This window comes from Erpetoichthys calabaricus, chromosome 2 (assembly GCF_900747795.2).
Source record: "Erpetoichthys calabaricus chromosome 2, fErpCal1.3, whole genome shotgun sequence".
Classification (NCBI taxonomy): Eukaryota; Metazoa; Chordata; class Cladistia; order Polypteriformes; family Polypteridae; genus Erpetoichthys; species Erpetoichthys calabaricus.
Genome location: NC_041395.2, coordinates 175,427,186 through 175,453,896, shown reverse-complemented (window position 1 = coordinate 175,453,896; position 26,711 = coordinate 175,427,186). Strand labels below are relative to the sequence as shown.

At 38.9% G+C, this 26,711-nt stretch overlaps 1 protein-coding gene across 2 annotated transcripts in view; it reads right to left on the bottom strand.

Annotated features, from left to right (window-relative positions):
- crocc2 (ciliary rootlet coiled-coil, rootletin family member 2) overlaps positions 1 to 26,711 on the bottom strand; it is a 224,487-nt gene that overhangs the window by 116,548 nt on the left and 81,228 nt on the right. For both annotated transcript variants that reach the window (XM_051922722.1, XM_051922721.1), the window contains exon 6: positions 3,396 to 3,502. In XM_051922722.1, the coding sequence (XP_051778682.1) occupies positions 3,396 to 3,502 (107 nt within the window). The remainder of the gene's footprint in view (positions 1 to 3,395; positions 3,503 to 26,711) is intronic.

Below are 26,711 nucleotides of genomic sequence, written 5' to 3'. Positions count from 1 at the left end.
TTGGTGTATCTCTAGGTCATCTTTCACCTTTTTCACAATATTTCTCTCTAACTGCCTTTCAGCTTTCCTGATATTCTGATGATATTCTGTTGCACTCGTGTGATTGCAAGCCCTATGTTTAACACATATTACAGTGTTACAGTTATTTATTATTATTATTATATTATTATAATTATTTATTATCAGTACAGTTACAGTTATTGTTACAGTATTTGTCTAGTACACCTTATATGGCTGTTTTTTCCTTCACATCATATAGCTCTTCTATAGCTCCTTATTTAAACACTGCAGATTCGTCTTAACTTCTGACTGCATCTACATTTTGGGATGAATCTATCCAAGCATTTTATATATTATTCTTTAAACCAGCACCTTAGCAATAGGTAAGGATGAATTAATAACAAGGTGACCTCCTTTCTTTGTCCTTTATTTTATTTATACTTAATAGGAGTCAAATTATGAAACAGTAGAAGTACACAGGCAGTAAGAGACTACTAATAGCTGTCAAAAGTGCACATGAGCTATTAGTGCAACACAAATTTGAATAACATGCTCCAGTGGTAATTTTTCATTTTATTCTCTACATAATGTGTTGGTCTTTTGCTTGATTAACTGAGCATAGGACTCATCTGGGTCAAGCACAATAAGCTGTGTTTGCAAACATTTTCTTCTTCACTGCTTATAGATATCTTGGCTGGATTGTATTTCTATGTATCTATAGCATCATAAAAGGACAAACCAAAGTGCCATAACTAGAAGGCATTCATGAAGTCATCTAACCAGCAAGATACTGTATGGTGTAACTCAACCCACAGGCCATGGAGCATTCAATCTAAACCAGGACAGCTGCCTTTCAGTGGAGGCCTGTTTATGTGCTATCTTTGAACAGACAGTATGATCAGAATCAGCGGTCTGAAAACTAATTATAAACAGTTTATGTCTAATAATGCAGGTTGAGGCCCAACTGTCATGTTTTTTTTAAACCTTCTTGATTATTTCAATAATATTTTTGAGTTTATATATGCATTCAGGATCAATAGAATATTTTCTAAAATTGATGGAGTGTGCACACAATGAGATCTGGGTATGTCTGTGCAATTTGGTGTGTGAAGGATCACAATTTAAGGATTTAATCTTAGTGTAGTGGTGAACACCAGATATACTGGCATGAGTTTATCAGGAACAACCACTCTTCTGATGTTTTTATTTATTAAAGCATCTTTGACCTATCATTTAGGGGCCACCATCCAAACAGCACCCAACTATTGACAGTCCTGCGGTAGAAATGGACTGTTAATGAAAGTAAAAGTTGGAAGCCAAGACCGATATGACAAATGCAGAGCAGCAGCCAGACAACTAACTCATGTGGACTTTATTGTGGTATGCAAGTTTGCTGCACATCCCAAATGTGGACAGGTAAGGCTATTTAGTGACTCTAAACTGGGCTGCTTTGATTGGCTGTTGGTCAATTTTTCTGCAATAGTTTGGTAGTGTGACCAATTTTAGTTCCTGCTTTGCACACGATCCTGATACATTTTGTTCCAGCTTGCCTAGATATTGCCATAGAAACATTTATACCATAGTAGTAGAAGTAACATGAAGATTTTTGCAGCTATTTCCAACTTTATTATTAATAATAATTATTTACATGTATATATTGTTTTTCTCATTACTCAAAGTGCTTTACATAGGGAGTGAGGAGACACTTCAATCACCACTAATGTGTATTATCCACCAGGATGATGCAGTGGCAGCCATTATTATGCCAGTTCACTCACCACACATTAGCTATTAGGTGGTGAAGTGATGAGAGAGATCGCCAGTTAGAAATAGGGGATGATTTAGTATATTTAATATGAAGAGTGAATTAAAATCATGTTAAATCAACTTAAGGTATTTTAATTTAAGTCTTGGTCTTATCAAGTTTTATATTTTTAATTTGAACAGAAATGTGCAATTGGCATACAAGTCAGAGGAAACAAAATGTATGCTCAGAATTTATAATGTGTGAATGAGACTGAATCTGGGGTATGGTGTCTTTTGAAAAATTCATTTTTTTAAGTTTAATTGTATCATTGTCATCTTTTATTTTTCCTCTTGTCTTAGTGGGGTACAGTATCAGCACACTGAGGTGAGCTGACCAGGCCACTGTATCCCTAGCAGCTTTTTCAGTTTCCAGCAGGTAAGAAAATGTACACATACGATTCAGAAATGTTTGGGGACTTAGTTTTAAAAGTTGGAGCATTTTTATTTTTTTATTTACTTCATTATACAATCAATTATCACATTTGTGTTTTCAGAATAATTTTGCAACAGTGAGTCATGTTCAGAAATAACAGTGATAATAGAATGCAATTACATGTGTTAGTAGACTACATAAAGTGCAGTAAATGTTTTTAATAGCACTTTACAATATCCAAAAGTTATAGCTGGAGCCCAGACAGGCTTGTGGTGTCTCAAAGAGCTTTCACAGACAGATGATTTCATAGATTCCAACTCAAGTGATGCTAAAATTGCATTTTTGTAGTCTTTTTAGTTGTTGAGTGTGGACAGTCTATGGCTAATTGTAGTTCAATTTACTTTAAATGTGAAATTTTTGAAAGAATATCTCATGGAAAGTTAAAATCTATGATGCAGTCTCACGCAAAAATTATTAGCTGCATCAGACCAACAGGTGTTTGTGACATTTGTTGATAAAACATACTGTAGAGTCAGAGAAACATCTAACTAATGACAGTTCTGTGGTAGAAAGGAACTGTTAACGTGAAAGAAATCTTAAATTATTACGATCTGCAGTTAATGCAGCAGTTAGGTTGTTTTTAGTGTAGCATGAATACTGAGTATTCACTATATCATATCATTGCTAGATAAGTTACTTGCATTTTTTACTTTTATGGTCATGAAAACCACATAATTCGCCTACAACAATTTCAAGCAGCAGGAGAAGTGACCTGGTAATGCAGAGGTACACACAAGCCACTGCTGCCACTCCTACATGCGGTATTAAAGGGAAGCCACAGCTTGTTTGCTGTCAGGAGCAGATCAGGTGTCAGATTGGAGAGTAAAATATATAAATTGAAGTAACCAGTCTTAATGTAAATTTTCAACAGTAAACTCATCCACAATTGAAGTCAAACAGAATGTTCCTCTGTTTAAACACAGAGAAGTTTGAAAATTTGTTATCACTTTTCACCTGGAGTTTTTGAAATTTCAAAAGTATTTATAGTAAGTGTACTTGAGACTTTCTAAAACAAATTTTGTTAAAGAATAAGTGCTTTTAGCCTTATACCCAAACACACCTAAAAATGAGTAGTGTTAAGAAATACTGTAAGGAATGGAAGATAATGTATTGTTAAAATTCAAATAGATATACTGCAGAGCAGATCTGAACATACCGCTGTTGCTCTTCCTCCAGTCGAATGAGGGCACTTTCCAGATCAGTGTTATGGTCTTGTTCACTACGTCTCAGGCGGGACTCAGCTGCATCCAATTTGCTTTGCATCTGTAAAAAGTATAAAAAGAACTGTAAGCTTCCAGGTGCCTGTAAAAGAAAACTCATGGAAAATACTTTCTATACTTTTGGCTAATTTTTATAATGCTAAAATTTGATTTGCTATGGCATACTGTAATGATTGCAATAATTAAACGTCATCTTGAAAACTGAATAGATGCCCATAGAATGGAATGCAGCTATTTACTGCCAATATGCGAGGAAAAGAAAGATATACTAGACTGCAAAAATTATACAGGTATTAAGTTGTTACTTCATACCTTTAATATATGAGAACACGTCTTTTAAAAGAGATTAAGGAAACAGTTAGTGCTGAAGAAAATCAGTTTGGTTTCAGACCATGGATTAAATCTTTGTATTGCGGAAATACAGAGACAGGAGGAAAGATCTAGAATTTGTTTTTTCAAACCTTGAGATTATGGAAGTCTTGTGTGAAGCAGGAATAGGAAAGGAGTTAGAAGTGATAGTGAGATTACATCAGTGTTTGGCATTGAGTTCATTATTGTTTATAATAATATTTGATGAAATCAGTAAGGAAATATGACAGCCTCCGTGGTCAACCCTTTTTGCAGGTGATTTTGACTTATGAGGGAGAACAGAGAAGTAGAATTAGAGAAATGGAGACATGCTCTAGAACAGCACTTCTTAAACTTTATTCTTGTGACCCAATTTTGCCTATAGTCTGTCTTCACAACCCATAATCTTTATGGAACAGTGACCAATCATTGTGCCATTCCTCTGAACATTGTCCATGTCCACCTTGGAGAATCACAGGCAAATATCAACCTAGCATTTTAGGGGTTTATTTTTTAGCCATGACAGCAGCGAACCATCACAAGGCTTTCTGTAAACCATTTGTAACCATTTCTCATTCACTTTAATTCTAATTCATGACTCAGTGCAACCCAATTATAGATATCTTGCAACTCAGAATCGGTCGTGACCATAGTTTAAGAAACACTACTCCAGCGGTACAAGAGATGAAGGTAAGTAGATCAAAAATTCGACATATGTTACACAACTGTTTTGGGGAGTAAAAATGGAAAACTGAAGGTGGTAACAGATGGGCTAAAAGAGGCAGAGTCATGGGGTACTTAAGATCATTGATTCAATGGGACAGAAGGCTGGAGACAGAAGTTAGACAGAGAATTGGAGTGCGATTCAAAATTTGGAGGAAGTGTAGTGACATGCTCTGTAAAAAAAATAATGGCGTCCAAAATAAAAACAGAAATATTCAAAATTGCAATTAGACCAGTAATAATGTGATAGACAGGGATATGCAGGAGACTGTATATAATAAAAGAGATGCCAAAAAGAATACAGTGGAAAAAGAGGCGTATACTGCCACTTTGGCAGGTCTGATTAAGAGAAAAGCCAGAGGGGAAGTAGAGGAAGATGAAATCGAACAATGCATACTGTAATGCATACTGTATTTTACAAAATGTCTAATAATGAGAGATAGAAATAAGAGAGAACAGATTGGGGCGGCACGGTGGCGCAGTGAGTAGCGCTGCTGCCTCGCAGTTGGGAGACCTGGGGACCTGGGTTTGCTTCCCGGGTCCTCCCTGCGTGGAGTTTGCATGTTCTCCCCGTGTCTGCGTGGGTTTCCTCCAGGTGCTCCGGTTTTCTCCCACAGTCCAAAGACATGCAGGTTAGGTGGATTGGTGATTCTACATTGGCCCTAGTGTGGTGTGTTTGTGTGTGTCCTACGGTGGGATGGCACCCTGCCCAGGATTGGTTCCTGCCTTGTGCCCTGTGTTGGCTGGGATTGGCTCCAGCAGACCCCCATGACCCTGTGTTCGGATTCAGCGGGTTGGAATATGGATGGATGGATGGAAAACAGATTGTAGTTATAACCACAGGTACACAGTATAGAATGGTGTCTTTAGATACCTACAGTTGAAAGTGATCATCATAGAACTTCCATATTTTGAAAACTAGCTAACTAAGGTTGGGAGCACGGCACAACTAAATAAATACATTTTTCACATTTGGCAAATTTATTAATCATAGTATGGGGCAGGTGTGGCCAACTCCGATCCTGCAGAGCCACAATGGCTACAAGTTTTCAGTCTAACCATTTTCTTAATTAGTGACTAGTTTTAGCCACTAATTAACTTCAGTTCATTTATTTGATATTTAAGACTCAGACCGTTTAAAATCAAGGATGAGCAACATTGGTCCTGGAGGGCCAAAGTGGCTTCAGGATTTTGTTCCAACCAAATTGCTTCATGAAAAACTATTCATTGCTGATGGAGCACTTATTGCTTAAGTGGCATTTTTCTCCCTCATTTTAATTGTCTTGCTTGTTAAGATTAAATAATTAATTAATTGCTTATTTTAGTCTTAAACAGATGTATTTATTATTTTACCTGCTCCTTATGAGCAATAAGATGGAAATGACAAAGGAACCAGCAGTTCTCCATCTAGCTTGTCTCCATTTACACCAGTGTGTATTCATCATTTACTATTTGGTTTAATTAAGTACTCAAGAAGGAAACTGAATTACTCAACCGTTTTAGGCTTGAATCATGAATCATTAGAAAGGAAACTATATCTATGATTTAAGAATGAACTGACATGGTAGAGTTAAAACGCTAACAAGCCATGAAATGAAATAAGATCTGTTATTGGTAACAATTGGCTTCTTATTAAGTAACTGGGTTGGAACAAAAACCAACAGCCACTATGGCTCTCCCCGGGATTGGAGTTGGCCACCCCGGTACAGGATTTGAAGAAGTTGGGTAATAATTTATTGTATCTATATATATAATTCACTAAGCCAGAAGACAAGTAGCCGACCATGGAAAGCACGCCGGAAGGGGCGTGGATTCACTAAACCGCCGACAAGTAAGACGCCAATGGCGCACGCAGGAAGGAGCCACGCCCACCAACTCTTAGACCATTGGATACGACGAAAAAATCACAGCCACGCCGACCAACTTGGACGCGACGCCTCGAAAAACATGCCGTCATTTCTGTTTGTCTGTGCCACAGTCCACTTGCAGCTCTGAGCCACGTTGACTTTTCATTAGTCAACCTCAATGGAATCTTGGTTCACACAGAGGCAGCGCGAGAGAGAGAGCTGCGCGCACACACACAGGCAGCGCGAGAGAGAGAGACGCGTGCACACACACACACACACAGAGGCAACGTCAGAGAGAGACAGAGGCATACACAGGCAGCGTGAGAGAGAGAGAGCCGCGTACACACACAGAGGCAACGCCAGAGAGAGACAAGTGCACACACAGGCAGCGTGCGAGAGAGAGCCACGCACACACACAGAGGCAGCGCGAGAGAGAGCCGCGCACACACACAGAGGCAACGCCAGAGAGATACAAGCGCACACACAGGCAGCGTGCGAGAGAGAGCCACGCACACACACAGAGGCAGCGCCACAGAGAGACAGGGGGCACACACAGGCAGCGCAAGAGAGAGCCGCGCAATCCTTTAAAACTGAAGTTAAAACACAATGAAGGAAGCAGTCTTTAAAAACCAATAAGCCCTGTGCCTCTTTTTCATTAGTGTCTCACCTGCTTCAGGCCCTGCAACAGTCGAGACGTTCTCTCTGCAGCTGACCTTCTCTGTGCCTGACTCCACTACCGTCAGTCGCCTGATTAAAAATGGCCTTTTGAAGGTGAGCTATGGACCCGCTATACCACAGGAACACATTGCCTTCGAGCCTGCTCTCTCTTTCCTCACTCGCTCACACACTGCACAGGGGAGAAATGCCCGAAGCACGAGTCTACCCGGAAACCGTTTCAGCCACACTTCCACGCCCCTCGCTACACTGTGAGTGCGATGATTATTTATTTAAAAATGGGCTTTTGAAGGGGAGCTGTGGACCCGCTATACCACAGGATCACCTGTGACATTGCCTTCACATTGTTTTCCTTTTATTTATAATCCTGTTGAGCAGATCAGACACCCAGGCAAACAACACAGGCAGCACGAGAGAGAGACAGAGGCACACACAGGCAGCCCGAGAGAGAGCCGCGCACACACAGGCAGTGCGACAGAGAGAGCCGCGCAATCCTTTAAAACTGAGGTTAAAACACAATGAAGGAAGCAGTCTTTAAAAACCAATAAGCCCTGTGCCTCTTTTTCATTAGCTTCTCACCTGCTTCACCGCCCTGCAACAGTCGAGATGCTTTCTCAGCAGCTGACCTTCGCTGTGCCTGACTCCACTACTGTCAGTCGCCTGATTAAAAATGGTGAACTCCTGCAATGTTACTATCTTGGTTGGCTTTTAAATGAAGTTCGGATTTGTTCAAATGTTCCTTTTTCCCCCCTGTGCTTAAAACTCATTTAAAAAAAAAGTGTTTATACAACTGCTGCAATGTTACAGAGAGAGAGGGCTCGCATGCTTCTGAGAGACAGAGGGGGAGGGGCTCGCGTGCCGCTGAGAGAGAGAGAGCCTCGGGCATGCAGCTGAGCCGGGAGGCTGGGTTTTTTTCCCCCTGTGCTTAAAACTCATTTAAAAAAAAAGTGTTTATACAACTGCTGCAATGTTACAGAGAGAGAGAGGGCTCGCGTGCTGCTGAGAGAGAGAGAGAGAGAGAGAGAGAGAGAGGGGTGCTGGCGCTGCTGCTGAGTGAGAGAGAGGGAGGGGGAGGCTCGAGTGCTGCTGAGAGAGAGAGAGAGAGAGCATGCAGCTGAGCAGGGAGCCTGGGTGTTTGTGTCAGTATTATTCAATGTTTTTACTATTACACTGTGCATTCTATGGTGTAATGATTAACTATATTTGTGCTTAAAAATCTTTAAAAAAATATATTTACATACAGTTCGTATGGTCTGGAATGGATTAATTGTATTTACATACAATCCTATGGGGGAAAGTGCTTCGGTTCACGACCAAATCTGTTTACGACCAGAGGTTTGGAACGAATTATGGTCATGAACCGAGGTTCCACTGTATATTGACTATAGAAAACATGATCAGCAAGTCTTTGATAGGCTGCAACAAAATGATGAAAGAACGGGCACATTTTTTTCTCACAAGCTGGGTGGGTGGGTGTTAGTTAGTTAATTAGTTACTCGAAGGATTTCAAGCACAAGCGGTAACCCTGCAAAAGCAGCCCAAACCAGAAAAGACGGCTGGCAAAAAGTGGCTGACAAATTAAACGCGTGTGCATTGTACTTACTGAAAGCGGCGTTACGGATTTTGCAAATGTTCATTTTTTCCCTCTGCTTAAAAAACATGATTATGCTTGGTATGCAGCGTGTAAAACAGTTTGTTTGTCGCGGATAATTTGCCTTTTACTTTAACATGAAGACAATTTCCTGTTAGATTTGCCTTTGCGATGACAATTGATAAGGCACAGGGCCAAACTTTCAAAAAGATGTGCATATATCTGCCAAAACCAGTTTTCAGTCATGGACAGTTGTATGTTGCTCTCTCCAGGGTTCATTCTTTTCATTCACTTACTGGTATGCCTGCAGGAACACATGCAGCGAGCGAGCGAGAGAGAGCAAGCGACACACACACGCATACAGGCGCGCGAGAGAGAGAGCGCTGGACGCATAAGAATAATAATACTTCATTACATTGATATACCAGTGTTTTCAGTATTCAAAGCGCTATCCACACAGGGAGAAACCGGGAAGCGAACTCAAAATCTTCCATAGTCTCCTTACTGCAAAACAGTAGCACTACCATTGCGCTACAAGGCAGTTAAAGAATGCGCCGGCCTCGATTTTGTTTTCACTTCTGTTTACAGCGATCAGATCGTAGCGTGCATTGTTGCAATGTTACTTTTCTTGGTGGCTTATTACATTACGGATGTTTCACATGTTAATTTTTTTCCCTGTGCTTAAAAGACATTAAAAAAGTGTTTCTCAACTGTGACTCCGGAACAACTCAGTACGCAAGCTATATTAAGCTTCAACAACGAAGACTTGCTACACCTTAATGAACAAGTGCTGAAACTTATCCCTACCGACTAAGTAACTTTCACCAGCGTGGCCTCCATCGTCACAGACGATCCCGCTTTCAGTCACGGACAATTGTATGTTGCTCTCTCCAGAGGTCCATCTTTTCATTCATTCACAGTGGTATCCACAAACCCACCCCATTTGGACAACTGTGTCGTTCAGCAAGTGTTCACCCATCAATACATAATTATGCGGCGTATGTTACGCTGCGGGTTGGCTAGTAACCTTTAATTCCCTCTTGGTATCAGAGAGAAACATCCTTTTCCTGAATCTGCAGCATCCCCATGAACATCCCCTTGTCTTTGTGCCACTGCTTGTGTGCGGAGGTGGCATACCAGGCTGCAGCATCAAATAAAAGTGATTATTATGAACATGTTACTATTGCTAATACATTACAACCTGCTCGTCATTTTTTTAAACCTAATTATTGAAATTCAGTCTCACCAGGAGCCAGGTCTATTCTGGCACGCTCATACCTAAATGAGAAAGGAGACCACAGCAGAAACTGAACTCATCAGTAACATAAAACAGTTTGAGCAAAAGATAAGTCAAGACTTAATGAGTTTAAATAAAGCATCCATCCTCAGGAGGATTTTGTTTTTGCAGCTGGATGGTAGAGCGGCACAGTAAACTGCAGGTGGAGCTAACAGACAGTATATTTCACAAACACTGCTGGGCTGTGGGTGATAATACACTATCTGCATTGGATCTGTCAGGTGACCTTCATTTTAGCTTTACATTTCTTCTTTCTCTGCGTTTTTCACTTCCCGTGAAAGTGAAGTAAATATTGAGGGCCAGCCTACTAACGTACATTTAAAGAAAGGATCAGGTATCGTTTATTTATTTAGTGTGCTGGGACTTTTCCTGCATTTTTTGCCTCCTGTTACATGTGTATATACTGTTAAAAAAAGGGACTCAAAAAGAAACAAAGACACATTTGATTCCAGTGAATCAAAAGCAACTTTTTTTTGCACATTTGCGCATCATATTTCACTTCAAATGGTCAATTGTTTGAAGTAAATCTGGTGTTTTGAAAAGAAACATTTTGGAATCATATAAAATTTTTAAAAGTGGACCTATAAATACTTTTATAGAAGCTGTAATTTTTGCAGACCTGTACACAGTGTTAAAACTAAATAAACATAAATAGTTATGAAGACTATCAAACGTAAGCCTGCTTTTGAAGCATCCAGTAAACAGATTACTTGTGGCATGACTTCTTACACTTTATTTAATGATTTTATATATACAGTAAACATAAAAAGTGATGCTTGATGGATTCAAAATACAGCATAGAAGTATTCATGGGAATTCCAATTTTTGCATTGTAATACAGTAGATATATGGGTAAAAGTGGAAAGTGGGAATGTTCACATTAACTAGTACGGATAGTGAGAGCATGAATAAGCTGTGAATTTAAGCTTTGAAGGAGCAGAGCTACAGGTGTTTAAATAAAAATTAAAATTCTAACATTGCTGGCCCTTCTTAAGCTGTATAAACAAATGCTGCAATGTCAGCTTTATGACTAGAAGATTCTAGGTAAGCGGTTTACTATGAGAATTGCAGTTAATTTAGCCTTAGAATCTAACGAATGACTGTTCCTGTGTTTGTGAATAACTGCGGAAGCAGAGAATGAGATGTTGCGATTATCAATAAGGAACATATTCTACTATTGAATCGGATTCCACAAATGAAAAATAAGGGGAAAAGTCTACAACGTAATGTCTTTGAGACAAGAGTTATATATAAGTGACTGTTAGGATTTAATGCATTTTCTGTTCATGGAAACTTTGGGAATTGTACTGCTTAATGGACACGTGATTCTGCAAATATAAACGTCCTGCAATGTTAGCCTTGACTAGGTAGGAGACTCAGTAAAGTGAACTTTCAGTTAACTGCAGCAAGGGAGCATTTCTGCATAATAGCTAAAATAAAACTGAGTAAAATTACACAGATTTAATGTTATTTTGAAGTTACATTCTGGAGTTCAGAACATTTTAACCATTCTTTGGAAGATATTCAATTGAGTAAATGCATAATTGTTTAGAAATTTTAAAAAAAATCACCTACTGTCAGGGCCGGATTTTCCTATAGGCTAACTAGGCTTCAGCCTAGGGCCTCAAGATCAAGAGGGGCCTACATTCAAATTGTTAGCAAAATTTTATTATCTCTCATGTAATTTACAAACTTAAAAATGGAAGGTGAAAGGGCCTCATAAGTGGAATAGCCTAGGGCCTCTTTTCATATAAATCCGTCCCTGCCTACTGTATATTGCACCACTGGTTAGATTTTCTTGAATGATTACTTGCAGGCTGTAATGATATTTACTGTTCAAATCTAGAAATGCAGATCTAGATTTTTTATTTAATTTTTTTTTTAATTTCCCAGTGTAAATGCAACCCAAGGATTGTCAAATCTCAGTTCTGGTAGCAGGAAAGGTTTACTTTATTGGAAGGGCGAAGATCAAAGCAAAGCCTGGGAAGGAGGTTACAGTTGGTTTTAGAAGTGCATAGCACATCTGCACTTTTTCTGTTTTTCTTGTACACTTCTGCAAACAAAGTGCCCCAGAGGGAAAAAAAAACATTAAAGCTTGAAGGAGAATAAACAAAAGTAATTTTTTTTGTAATGAAAAAACATTCAGGCATCCAAAATAAACTGAAAACTCAGGAAACTTGGTTTGTTATTTGTCAAGCACACAGTCGTTAATTATGTTTATCCATGCTTCATTGGAGATTTGTTTAATTACATGCCGTATTAATTGATAGTTCTGCATATAAAACTCTAACATTGAAAGAGTGGGATTCTAGGTGTATGAGCAGGGCTGAATGTCTGGCATTCAATACCTATATCTGAACAGTGCTGAATAACTGGGAATTCTTCCCTGCTGAGTGGGATTCTAGGAATATGTATAACTAGCTGTGCCACTCGTTGTCACATGCTGCTCATAGGGAACAGCTTAAGGACTTTGGTGATTGTAACTACAGACCACCCCAGAGGTTGGCGCTGTGTTCTAATGCCTTTTCTCTTCCTGCCAGAAGGACTTAAGACTGGAAGATCTGCCATCTTGAGACAGTTCAACTGGGAACTCATGTATGCAATTATTGCTTGTTTCTTTTGTGATTATTTCCCTTCTGTTATATGGGGTGGTGCCCCAACTCTTTATCATGGTCTGTTTGTTTTTTTACACCATCTAAGGTGGGTTGAAACCTAAGTAATCGATGTAGACCTCAGCATTAATGTTTGCAGTGCAACATGCAATGGATTTGTATCTGTTATATACCATTTGTTTTGGGAGACATCTGTTGGAAGACAAATTCAATGCATTTTATTACTAAAAATATTTGTAAAGTGCCATCTTTTGGAATGACCAAAACATAGCAACTGGACAGACAGACAAACAGACACACAGACACTTATTGTTCTATTTAGGAGGATGATGAGAATTTTAGAATTGACGAACTGGGATTCTAAGTTGCAATTCTTGCATTTAATGTAAAGTGAATAAAGTGAAAATGAACAATTTGAACCTGTTTGCAATATGAACACACATGATTTATTCCATTCTGTATTCATAATTTGAGATATTCTAGTATTCAATGAATCAATGATTCTTGGTATACAAATCATTAAGGCAGTGGTTCTCAATCTGTGGGATGGGCCCCCCTATGGGGGCGCGAAGTAACAAAAAGGGGGACGTGAAGATGTGAAAAAAGAAAACAAGAATCAAAAATATGAAAAATACATCTATTGAAACCAAAACAAATTAACTTAAACTACATTCTGATACTAGAAAAATAAATTTAGTGTTAGATAAATGTCAATAAAAGTTAAATAGGTATAATAAAATATGCATCTATGATATATCATTAATTAAAAAAGAACTAATTGGTATTAGTGGGCTCCTTTCAAAAAAACATGGGGGGGGGGGTACGATTAAAACTGTTATGAAAACTCGGGTCGCAAATACTTAAAGGTTGAGAAACGCTGCACTAAGGAGACGTGAGCTGTGCTCAAATAAGAATCAAGGTAGTATGTCATATATACAGTACAGAGGCTCATAATGGTAATTCTGAATGTTGTATTATTTTATCGTTTAAGTACAGTACTTCCAATATAATTAGCTGTGAACATTGTGTATTGTGTGTATCCAGTGATGAACTTGTGCCTCATCCACAGCTAGTTCCTTCCTTACATCCAGTAATGCTGGGAGAGCTTCTGGCTTCCTATGAATGTGAACTGTCTACTTCAGTGGTTCCTAAACTCAGTCCTGGGGTCCTATTGTTACTGCAGGTTTTTGTTCCAAACAACTTCAGTTTTTATTTGGATTCCTAGACTAATTAAGTGAGCTGCTATTTTCCAGTTTCTGTGTTTTGGGTTTCAATGTAGAAATTACAAAAGTAAGTTTGGCAAATTTTCCTTAAATGAACTAAGCAGTTATATAAGGATGATGTAGGTTTTTTTTTTCCTTTTTACTTTTTAACAATATTTTCATCCTGATTTTCATTGTACTTTTCCAGGTGTTCTGGTTTAATCCAGTATTTACTAATTAGTGGATATGATGCTGAAGTAGTTGCAGCGTTTCATCATTCAGGGCTCAAGTGCCTGCTCTGCTTGTTTTGAATTGTCATTATTAGGACACAATGAAGGGCAAAATAATATGAAAACTACAAAAAAGAGTTAAGTATTTAAGTATTTAAAGCTATAGTAAGAAGAGAAATACCTGTCCAATTGGAAAACCAAAAGAAATGTAACCATTTGTATCATAAATGCTGTAAGTAAATGTAAATGTCTTATAAATGTAAAAATCCTACTGCTGTGCTTTTCTAAATGCAAAATTAGAAAAGAGAAAAAAAAGATCAGCTAATAAACTGAGATGATTTATGATCAATTACTCTCACAGATTGTGAAGCTTATTGAAACAAAAACCTGCAGCCACAGTGAGTCCGCAGGACTGAGTTTGGGAGCCACTGGTCTAGATGGTTTTAGGAAAAGAATGAAAGAATGGATTCTGTCATAAAGATCAATGTAGAATTTTTATGGTCTGACTGAGACATTTGGAGTACAGTGCTACATGGTTTCATCATTTGTATTGGTCTGTTCAATTGTTTCTGTTTGTTTATTGCCCTTTAATTAAACTGTGAATTGTCCATTGCATAAAAGTAAATGACCATTGCAATAGAATGGGGAAAGACACATAACTGACAGCTGGTGACCCTTTAAGGTGGGACTTCCTGTTTCTGGTAAAAATGAGTTCCAGGTTACCTCTATATATAAAGGGCTTTAGGCAAAAGTTGGGTCTTGAATTTCATTCTGCTGTTTACAACTTTTTGACTGCTCTTCCCAAGACAGTTTTTTGATGACTGAGGGACTTCCAAAATCCAACTTAACCCAGTTAGAGAGAATGATATTTTCTGTAGTTTCTCCGTCGAAAATAATTCACATCTGTTGGAACTGTGATTGGTGAGACTGTTCTCTTTTTCTCCTTCTTTGTTTATTTCAGGGTTGTGCCATTTTTTTCAGTTAATCTTTTTGCATATATTTTACTTCAAGGATTTAGGCCAGCTTTATCATTCTCTCACTTCTTTCCAGTTGTTGTTCTAATCTGGACTTTGTGTGTCTTTGGTTTATGGTGGTTTTCACATGTATTGTGTGTAATGTTTATTGTGGTGTGGGTTGTGAATAGTGCTTATTAGCTTATTAGCTTTGAGCTGGTCATTACAAGGGTATAAGATCAGAAACTGATGGAAGTCTGAATCAGCACCCTAATTCGGGGCTTTCATCAAAAATACAAAGATTTACTTCATGAAGTAGAAGTACATAATAAATAGGAATAGTTGTGTCAGATATTTGAAATATTAAAATGTGCTTCACTTCAAAAATCTTCACTTCAAAAAAATATATTTTCAATTGTAATAGAAATTTGTCATTTTAAATTCTCTGACAGAGGTCCATAGAATACTAGATCCCTACTAAAGGATCAAAAATAATATATTTGTAATTACTGACCTTGAAGTAGGCTAAAATGATACCAAACATGTTTATGTGTAAAATTTGTCATTTTTAAACTTCTGGTAGTGACTCTTAGAGGGCTAGGATCACCGGTAAAAAATCAAATATTAAGAATATTATCATATCGCTTATCATCAATCTCAGAATAGCATGAAATAACTTTCCACGTGCCAGTATTAGTGATTCCCATTTTTTCAAAATGTGTAAAAAGGACTAACTTTAACCCCTCATATCCCACTAGAGGGTGAACCCCTGGATCAGGTTCATGTGGCATGCACAAGTTAAAATCCTTCTGATCATTTCTTCCTGAAGACACTTTCTCTTTATCATGAGGATATAATTTCCTGAACAAAACATGGTCCAAAAATGAACTAAAATTTACAGTTATTTAGGTCTAGAAGGCTAAAAATAGAGGGGAATCCCAAAAAGCTCAACAACTTGCATAACTAGACATCAAAACGTGTTGAGTGATATATATGTTGGGGTTTACAAAAAAATACCTTAAGTAATTTTAATAGCGGTCGCACTGTAAGGAATTCTTATGAACACAATAACCAACAGGTCTAGTTAGTTTACTACTAGAGAGAATTGAAATAAAAGGGGATAGTATCCAACCAAGAATGTTAATACATACGGTAGCAGCAATAGTTTTGAGTTTGAAAGACTCTGAGGATTTTGCAGTATGTATTACAACAATAGTCAGAATTTAGGTGTTATTGTTGAAGGAGTTAGCAATGGTGCCACACAGCTCTTAAGTCCAGGCCTCGAATCCAAGACTGATTGTTGACCTTGTAGAGTTTGCATGTCCTACAAGTTTCTGCATTTTCCTTGAGTCATGTGGTCTTATACTTCATCCAAAAGACACAGAGGTTAGGTTGATTTATGACATTTATGACTGTGTGAACATCAGTGTCTTGCTGTGGACTAGTCCACCCAGGGATGTTACTTGACTTACACTATGAATTGGGGGTGGGGGGTTTGGACGCCTAGGCTCAGACACATACTACTTTTGCCCTATTATGTTTTGTATTCTTATATTATACAAGGGTAAATCAAAAAATAAAAGCAATTTAAAAATTATGCAGTAACTGCAATGGAGAGATGTTCGTTTGACCTCGGCATCAACTAGACTAACGGCAGAGCACTACACTGTACATGTTTGAATTACCCTTAAGCCATCACAAACATGTTGTATTGCATCAGCGTGTATCTATTTCGGAAACTGCATAATTTTCAAATTTCCTTTACTTTTTCATTTTCCCTCATACAGAAATTATGGAGTGAGATTTGCAGTACCAGAAAGCGGAACATGTTAGTCAAGTATGCAAATAAGAATTTCATTTTACTTGGTACACTGCACTCATGAACTGAATTTTCATTGCTTTACCTTACGTGTTACGTCAAAACCTTTTAATTTTTGAAAGAGCAAATGCCATTGGCCAGCCTGTATGTGGTCACTAAGGTTGCAATACCAACCAACACTCAGCATCATATGCTTTCTGTGGGGTGGCACTGCACACATAATGAGAACAGTACTGAGGAATTGAAAAGGTCAGATTATATGACAGGGCTAAGCCACAAAGAAACAGAATGAAGCACCACAAACTAATCGATTGCCAAACAGTGCATGCTGAGTTGCTTTTATTGCGAATATGTCAGAGAGAAAGAGAGAGAATGTTTGAGGATGGCATGGTTGAGTGAGTAAAAATAGTTAGAAACATTTACTGTTTCTTGTCAGTAGATATTTTTCAAGTCCATAGTATGATCAAAGTTTTTAGGCTTCAGTGCCAATGAGTTTTATATCAAGTTTGAATGATTTTTAATCATCTTTATAACATTTGGGTGCCATGTGCTCCCACCACAGCACATGCTTTCTGCAGGTCATGCCTTGCACTCAATTCTAATGACTAGCTTAGGGCTCCACATTGAACCAAGTGGGGTTAGAGAGTGGATGGATGGGTGGCTCCAAGATGATTGAACATACAACATCTCTCTCTTGGAACATTCCTTCCACTTTTTAATGTAATTATGGTATTTCTTAAAAGAATATTTTGTATGAGAAAATATCATGAACACTATGTTCTGTTATTTATTTTTGAAAATTATGATGAACACTTTCTGATGCTGCAGTGTAACAAGGGAACATTTTATGAAAACTGTGTACATGTAAGTCTTGACAGAACTGATTTTGGGGGTAATCCTGCCACAGATTCTCTTACCCGCGTTTCCAAGGCTTCAGCATGCATTTTTTATTAGGCAGCTGAAGAATGGGCAGCATTATGTGGTTTTACATTTTGAAACCATGGAGTCTTGAAGTGACATATTGCTCCTGGAGCCACATTGCTGACTCAGCTGGCCACTGCCTCCTGTCCCACATAGTATTCTCTAGTTACCCATGTTGTGTTTGATGTGATTTTATTACTGCACCTGCAGTGTGTAAGCTTTCAAATTTAGCTAGCAATCATTTAGAAGCAAAGCTTTAATTAGTCAGGAATTGCAGTCCTGAAGTGTAATGGGCAGAAGCAAAAATGGCCCTGTTGTTAAACAGCCTGCTTCCAGACTGCAGCATTGATATAAATTTGAAAAGCTGGCTAGAGCTTAGAGAAAATGACAGAAATCAAACTCATGTCTGGTTTGCATTAGAAAATTGACTCTAATAAATGACACAGTCATTGTGCAGCGCTGAGGGATGAAAGTCGAGCTGTTCCAGCAATGGCAGAGGCAATCATGTGCAGGCAGGGGGTTACAAATATTAAATGGAAAGCCTCTGGCGGCTCCACCACTGCTGAGAGTGAGGGGCCAAAAATATGAACCACAGTGATTTGTAACTTGAAATGTATACTATTTAATATACAAGAACCATCCCTTTACCTGCTTGATTCGGAATTGTCATGAACCAGTAGCTTGAAATTTGTAGGACTATGAAAAAGAGCACAACACTGATCTCAATACTGTTCATTAAGTACTAAACATGTATTATTTCCAAAACAATATTTGAATGTCCCTGAGGTGTTGCTTTTAACCACACTGGTAGGTCACTGACTCTACAGATTTACAATTTGCTGGCTAAAGAAATGTATTCTAACATCTGTGTAAAATGTATTCTTTGCCAACTTCCACTTGCACCTCCACATTATTGTTGAAGAACAACACCCCAGACACTAATGAGGAGTAAAGATATGTCTTCACTAATTCAGCTGAAGGGTGACTTTTAGGCAACGTAGCTATCCAGGATACAAATTATGCTTTCCTCTTGCTAAAGAAGAACAAACTACAGCCATGTTAAAGGACGTGCTGTTAAACAGAACAACAATGTTCTGAACTAAACTTTTGAAAACACAAACAATTTTGAGGAGAAACAGGCTATCCAAGGTGCCACTTTCAAGTATACTACTTGGTAACTTAATCCATCTATCTGTAATCCTCCAAATGTGTTTGCAAAATTTACTCTTAACCATCAGTCACCTGTTTCCCCATATTCTTATTGAAGAACTCTTTTTGAAGTAACGGCAAGCATCTACAATACTAATCCCCGTCATTACTTTAAACACTTCAATCATGTCATCTCTTAATCTCTGTTTGCTTAAATTCAAAAGATTCGACTCCTTCAGCCTTTCCTCATAGCTCATACGCCATAAATCTGAAATCAGCCTAGTAGCTTGTCTATGAACTTGTTATGTCCTTCTTATCATAAGGAGAACAAAACTGAACATACTATTCCAGATGTGGCATCATACATGTGTTGTGCAGTTGAAGGATAATCTCCTTTGACTTGTATTCGACAGAAGCCCAACATCCTATTAGCCTTCCTGATGACTTCTACAGACTGGATGGATGAAAACATTGACTAGTGCACTGTGATTCTGAATATTGGTCTTATTTCCTAATCTGTTTTCCCAAATATGTGTAAAAATATATTTATTTACTTCCCATATCTTCCCAAATAAGAATTCTTTCCTGTTTCGTCTGAATTGATTTTGCTGACTCTAGGGTATTCACCAGTCCTCCTAGTGCCAAAGATAAATGTAACCAGCTTGTTAGTTCCATTCTTATCAGAGTCACTGGTTTAAATTAAAATGAGCAGCAGTGCCAGCACCGATCCCTAAGGGACATCACCTCTAACATTTCTTATTCTGAAAAAAGTTCCTTGTGCAATTAGTCATTTTTGTGTCCAAACCTGCACCATCTGCACACTGCACTTTGCATCTTTGCCCGTTGATGTTTCTTTTAAATAAGACACTGTCCCATTTTCAATGTTAGGAACAAGATATTATTACATATTAAGTTTTAAATTGCTGTGACTAAATGTGAACTCTGCAGCCTCTGTATTAGATTTTGACACCTTAGTTCACCTTGCTGATTTAAAATTTTAGGAATTAAACCTTATTCTGTAATGGCAGGAAAACACCTCAAGACTGAAAAACAAATTACTCTGATGTCTTAATTAGTTTTATACTTACGTAGAAATGGGTCTGCTTCAACTAATAGCTCTTTGTTTTGCAATTTTAAATGATCAATTTATGCTTGGATGAGCACAGCAATGGACCAATGTTTCCATCAGGTTGGGCGTCTTCCTTCTGTGCTTTGCTAGTGGGATTACTTGATTACGGCAGGTCCAGGCTTGTGATCACCGGGATTTGGACAGGACCATGCAAAACTCTGGTAATGTATGCATGGACAATGACAACTCCTAGTGTCTTGTCAGTGCAATAATGTGCCACCATCGCTTAATGAAAGGAAGTGCATCCTGGCAGGAGGGGCGCACGAGACATGCCATAGGATTTTGCCTCATCATGTTAAAGGGCTGGACAGGAATGTGGAGGTGTATGGGGTGGGGGGCTGTTTTGAAAGGATATATCCAATGATGCCAAAACTGTGTGTACCCGTTTCAAATATGTCTGAGTGGGAGGGTGTATAGGTGGTGTTTCCCTTTATGTAATAATGTGAATAACAATGTATTAGTACAGATTGTTATCTTTCTCTCTCTCTCTCTCTCTCTCTATATATATATATATATATATATATATTTATTTCAGTAATTCCATTCAAAAAGTGAAACTTGTATATTAGATTCATTCATTACACACAGACTGATGTATTTCAAATGTTTATTTCTTTTAATGTTGATGATTATAACTGACAACTAATGAAAGTCCCAAATTCAGTATCTCGGAAAATTAGAATATCAATTAAGACCAATGCAAAAAAAGGATTTTTAGAAATGTCGGCCAACTGAAAGGTATGAACATGAAAAGTATGAGCATGTACAGCACTTAGTTGGGGCTCCTTTGGCCTGGATTACTGCAGCAATGCGGCGTGGCATGGAGTCGATCAGTCTGTGGCACTGCTCAGGTGTTATGAGAGCCCATGTTGCTCTGATAGTGGCCTTCAGCTCTTCTGAATTGTTGGGTCTGGCGTATTGCATCTTCCTCTTCACAATACCCCATAGATTTTCTATGGGGTTAAGGTCAGGTGAGTTTGCTGGCCAATCAAGAACAGGGATACCATGGTCTTTAAACCAGGTACTGGTAGCTTTGGCACTGTGTGCAGGTGCCAGGTCCTGTTGGAAAATGAAATCTGCATCTCCATAAAGTTCATCAGCAGCAGGAAGCATGAAGTTCTCTAAAACTTCCTGGTAGACGGCTGCGTTGACCTTGGACCTCAGAAAACACAATGGACCAACACCAGCAGATGACATGGCACCCCAAACCATCACTGACTGTGGAAACTTTACACTGGACCTCACGCAACGTGGATTCTGTGCCTCTCCTCTCTTCCTCCAGACTCTGGGACCTTGATTTCCAAAGGAAATGCAAAATTTACTTTCATCAGAGAACATAACTTTGGACCACTCAGCAGCAGTCCAAAGGCGAGACGCTTCTGACGCTGTCTCTTGTTCAAGAGTGGCTTGACACAAGGAATGCGACAGCTGAAACCCATGTCTTGCATACGTCTGTGCGTGTTGGTTCTTGAAGCACTGACTCCAGCTGCAGTCCACTCTTTGTAAATCTCCCCCACATTTTTGAATGGGTTTTGTTTCACAATCCTCTCCAGGGTGCGGTTATCCCTATTGCTTGTACACTTCTTTCTACCACATCTTGTCCTTCCCTTCGCCTCTCTATTAATGTGCTTGGACACAGAGCTCTGTGAACAGCCAGCCTGTTTAGCAATGACCTTTTGTGTCTTGCCCTCCTTGTGCAAGGTGCCAATGGTTGTCTTTTGGAGAACTGTCAAGTCAGCAGTCTTCCCCATGATTGTGTAGCCTACAGAACTAGACTGAGAGACCATTTAAAGGCTTTTGCAGGTATTTTGAGTTAATTAGCTGATTAGAGTGTGGCACCAGGTGTCTTCAATATTGAACCTTTTCACAATATTCTAATTTTCCGAGATACTGAATTTGGGACTTTCATTAGTTGTCAGTTATAATCATCAACATTAAAAGAAATAAACATTTGAAATACATCAGTCTGTGTGTGATGAATGAGTCTAATATACAAGTTTCACTTTTTGAATGGAATTACTGAAATAAATCAACTTTGTCATGATATTCTAATTTTATGACCAGCACCTGTGTATTATATAGATATATATAATAATATATATAGATATAGATATAGATATGGTTGAAATAGTTTACTGTCAAATAAATGCAAAGAGTACACGACACGTGTTTCGCCCTCATTTTGGGCTCATCAGGTGTACACACTCCACTGCACTCCCTCTCGGGAATCGAACCTCGGACGTCAGCGTCAGAGGCGATGCCCCTAACGTTGCGCCACAGCGTGTGGTTCATTTATTTGACAGCATGTAGATCGGAGTAATTACATTCACGGCATTCGTAGTCTGTGTCACAATCTGATTGTATGGGTGGTTACCTACCAGGTAACGCTTGTGGTTGGCCAGCAATCTGCTAACATCCGCCACGGTGCCCTCCAAAAATCAGATTGTGACACAGACTACGAATGCCGTGAATGTAATTACCCCGATCTACATGCTGTCAAATAAACGAATATTTACAAATGAAACACACATATGAATGAAAAACACATATAAAATCCAACGTCTGTCTGACTGTATGTGTGTCCGCTTTTCACGAGAGAACTTCTTAATGGATTTAGATCAGGTTTTTTTCTATAATTTGCTTGAACATTACGGTTGAACTTTGCGACTTCTCTCATTGCGCTAAGACTCATAGTTCACTTGCAGGAATGATATACTTGCGCTAATCCAAAACAAAGGCTGCGGGCCGAGGGCAGGAGGAAGCGTGACATCAGGAGTAGGGACCCGGGCAGGGCCCTCCTCACTGTACTGTTTCACTACTATGTGGGTGGAGCCATGGGGAACGGCTAGTTGTAAATAAATATAAAAGGAGGTATACATGTAAACAGAAGGCTCAAGGATGCAGAGACATCAGGGGCTTTATGTTGAGATCTACTGACAATAGGAGTCCTTGTTTCAAATGTAGGGTTGCCAATGACCCTAGAAGTGGCATGGTGAGAAGTGACCCTTGCTCACTTAACCAGGTACTAGGTATTGGGACTTTTAGAAAATATTTTAGACAATATGTTTTCTTCATTTGAATAACTGTGCCTAAGATATAACCATTCATTAGAAACATATGTTTTATGACATGAAAGTTAGAACATATGCTAAAACTTTCCTCTCCTCCTCTTGGTATCTACTATGAAATCAGATACCATACTGTGTAACATGATGATGGCCTAAATAGTATCTTCAAGCTTTACTGTTTTCTTAAATAGTGGACTTCTATGTACTCTAAGGCAATGTTAGAAAAGCATCTTTATAATTAGGATTTCATATGATGCATAGAAATGAACTATTGATAAGATGCACTCCTTATCACTTTGTTAGAACAGTCTAATTCAGCTCAAAAGTCTACACTGGAAACATTTTTCTTGACCTGGATTGTTCAACATGTACCCACATCATGATCTCATATGTAAATTCTGTCATCTAGTCACATGTTTTGGAAACATCTTCTGATTATATTGTGCCTATTGGAATTACATTTTCTCTTATTTACTGTAGAAGACAGTTTTGGATTCAAAACAAATCCTAGCTCATTAACAACACTATTTAACGTAATATTCAATGGAACTTTACTGCTTAATGAAAAAAAGGATTGTGGTATCTTACACCACACTTTTGGCATATCACCCTATATTACTTAACCAGAAGAATTCTCACCCACCCAGCATCTTAAGTAAAAGGATGTCCAATTTTACTTAAAACTATAAAAAATCACTTTACTAGCAACCACTCATAACTTTGTTTTAATTCAGCAGACATTTATTAATATTGCTCTTAATGGCTAACCTTCAGGGTGCCTCGATTTCAATGACTGATTGCCCCACATTAAATCTTATGATTTTTTTCATTTCTAGAAGAATAGAGGAGGAGACATCAAATTTGATTCTTTGAGGTTGGAAAGGATGAGCCATCACATCTAGCAAATAGAGCATATGATGTAGGAGCATCCAGAGAAGTATCAGGGATTGTTTTCTTCTGTTTTTGTACCTCTGGCTATCTGCAACCTTGACCAGGAACAGAAACTGAGTTGATGGTTTTGCTAATGATATTAACATAGTGGAAACTAACTAGTAAGTTAAGGGCATGCTTTATACCAGAGCTTTTCTGCTTCGGCCTTTTCACAGGTGATCTGATAGAGTTTGGGCTTCATAATTTCATAGTGAAAAACAATATCAGTTCAGTCTTGGGAGACTCCTGTGGCTGAGGGTTTTCACAATGAGTGTGTCATTTTTACTTTTCCTTCATCTCATTGCTCAGCGAGCTGTCATTTTTATTTACTTATTCTAAAAAACTTGAAATATTTGGTTATCATTTCAAAACTTTAACTTCATTTTCCTTTGCAATTTTCTTTTTAATTCTCCTCTTCTATGGAATATCAGGGGTGTTTCTACATTATGGGCAAGTGGGCTAAGCCCATGCTATCTCCCAGTTGCTGTACAACAGTTAAATAAGTAATAAACTCACCTCAGTAATTTAACATATTGTGAAATGCTTATAGCAAAATCAAATTAGCTGTCATAATCAACTTTCTTCCAATGTTCCACGATATGCTCAATGCAGTTTGTTTCCTAGAAGAACATTTCTTGAAGATTGTACATTTTCTTTGTGCCTGGTACTACTAGGGTCTCTGAATGCTTGGGCAGATCCTTAGATGCTGCAGTGCTTTCATATACCTTTGCTCGGATGTGTGCATGTGCTGCCTGAACTTCAAGTGACTCGTTGGTTGATTTTTTTTTTGTTGTTAAAAATGTGTGCCTAAGCTTGTCTATCTCACTATTCTGGAGAAGTTGGCATCATTATTATTTATTACATTTATTATTTATGATTTAGTACTATTTCATAATTCACGATTTAGTACTTTGGCTATTGAACTCAAATTGGAAGTTTATTAACAATCATTTGTATTTCTGCTTTTGATGTAGAGTATTTCATGTTGATGTTGAGATATCGTTTAATACTGTTCTTTGATGATTGTACTGTATGACAGCATGTTGACAGATTGATTTTTTTATGGCATTATTATTTACTAGCCAACCCGCGGCGTAGCATACGCCGCATAATTATGTATTGATGGGTGAACACTTCCTGAAAGACACAATTGTCCAAATGGGGTTGGTTTTAAGGATACAACTGTAGGTGAATGAAAAGATGTTACTCTGGAGAGGGCAACATACAATACAGTGTTTTACACGCTGCATACAGCGATTCACATCGAAGCATAGACACTGCTAAGACCATGGGATACCCCTCGCAAACTGTTTTACATGCTGCATACAGTGATTCACATCCGCGACAAATATGATTCTTCTTAGATGGTGCTGTCGCGTCCACCCTTGCTCTCGAAGCATACACACTGCTTGGTCATGTGCCCGCTCGCAGGAGCAACTAACAGAGACCCGCCCACCAACTCTAAGACCATGGGATACCCCTCGCAAACTGTTTTACACGCTGCATACAGCGATTCACATCCGCGACAAACAAACTTTTACACACCGCATACAGTGATTCACATCCGCGACAAACTTGCCTCTTCTTAGATGGTACTGCCGCGTCCACCCTCGTTCTCGAAGCATACACACCGCCTGGTCATGTGCCCACTCGCAAGAGCAACTCACGGAGACCCGCCCACCAACTCTAAGACCATGGCGTGTAAAACAGTTTGCGATGGTGGACGCGGTCATGCGTCATAACCGAAAAGAATGCAGTGGAACCTCGGTTCACGACCATAATTCGTTCCCAAACTCTGGTCGTAAACCGATTTGGTCGTGAATTGAAGCAATTTCTCCCATAGGATTGTACGTAAATACAATTAATCCGTTCCAGACCATACAGACTGTATGTAAATATATATTTTTGTAAGTTTTTAAGCACAAATATAGTTAATTAAACCATAGAATGCACAGCATAATAGTAAACTAAATGTAAAAACATTGAATAACACTGAGAAAACCTTGAACAACAGCGAAAACTAACACTGCAATAGTTTGCGCTATAGCAACAAACAATGAACATTTGAAAAAATCTGTAGTTTAATAAACCACCAAGAAAAGTAACATTTCAAAAATGCACACTACAAACCGATGGCTGTAAACAGAAGTGAAAACAAAATCAAGCCCAGTGCATTCTTTAACTGCCTTCCTACCTTATGAGTCCAGCCCTCTCTCTCTCTCGCGCTGCCTGTGTGTGTGCGTCTCTCTCTCACTCTCTGGAGCTGCCTGTGTGTGTGTGTGCGCGGCTCTCTCTCTCTCACTGCCTGTGTGTGTGCCTCTGTGTCTCTCTGGCGCTGCCTGTGTGTGTGCGCGGCTCTCTCTCTCTCTCTCACTGCCTGTGTGTGTGCCTCTGTCTCTCTTTCCCGCTGCCTGTGTGTGTGCGCGGCTCTCTCTCTCTCTCTCTCTCTCTCTTTCGCTGCCTCTGTGTGTGTGCGCGTCTGTCTCTCTCTGGCGCTGCCTGTGTGTGTACGCGGCTGTCTCTCTCGCGCTGCCTCTGTGTGTGTGTCGCACAGGAAATGCACAGGGAGAGACTGAACCTCGCAAGAGCAACTAACAGAGACCCGCCCACCAACTGTAAGACCATGGGATACCCCTCGCAAACTGTTCTACACGCCGCATACAGCGATTCACATCCGTGACAAACATACCTCTTCAGAGGTGCATGTGGAGTGTAGCAGAGACGAACGCGAATGACGCTGTGCTCTGTGAGTTGCTGT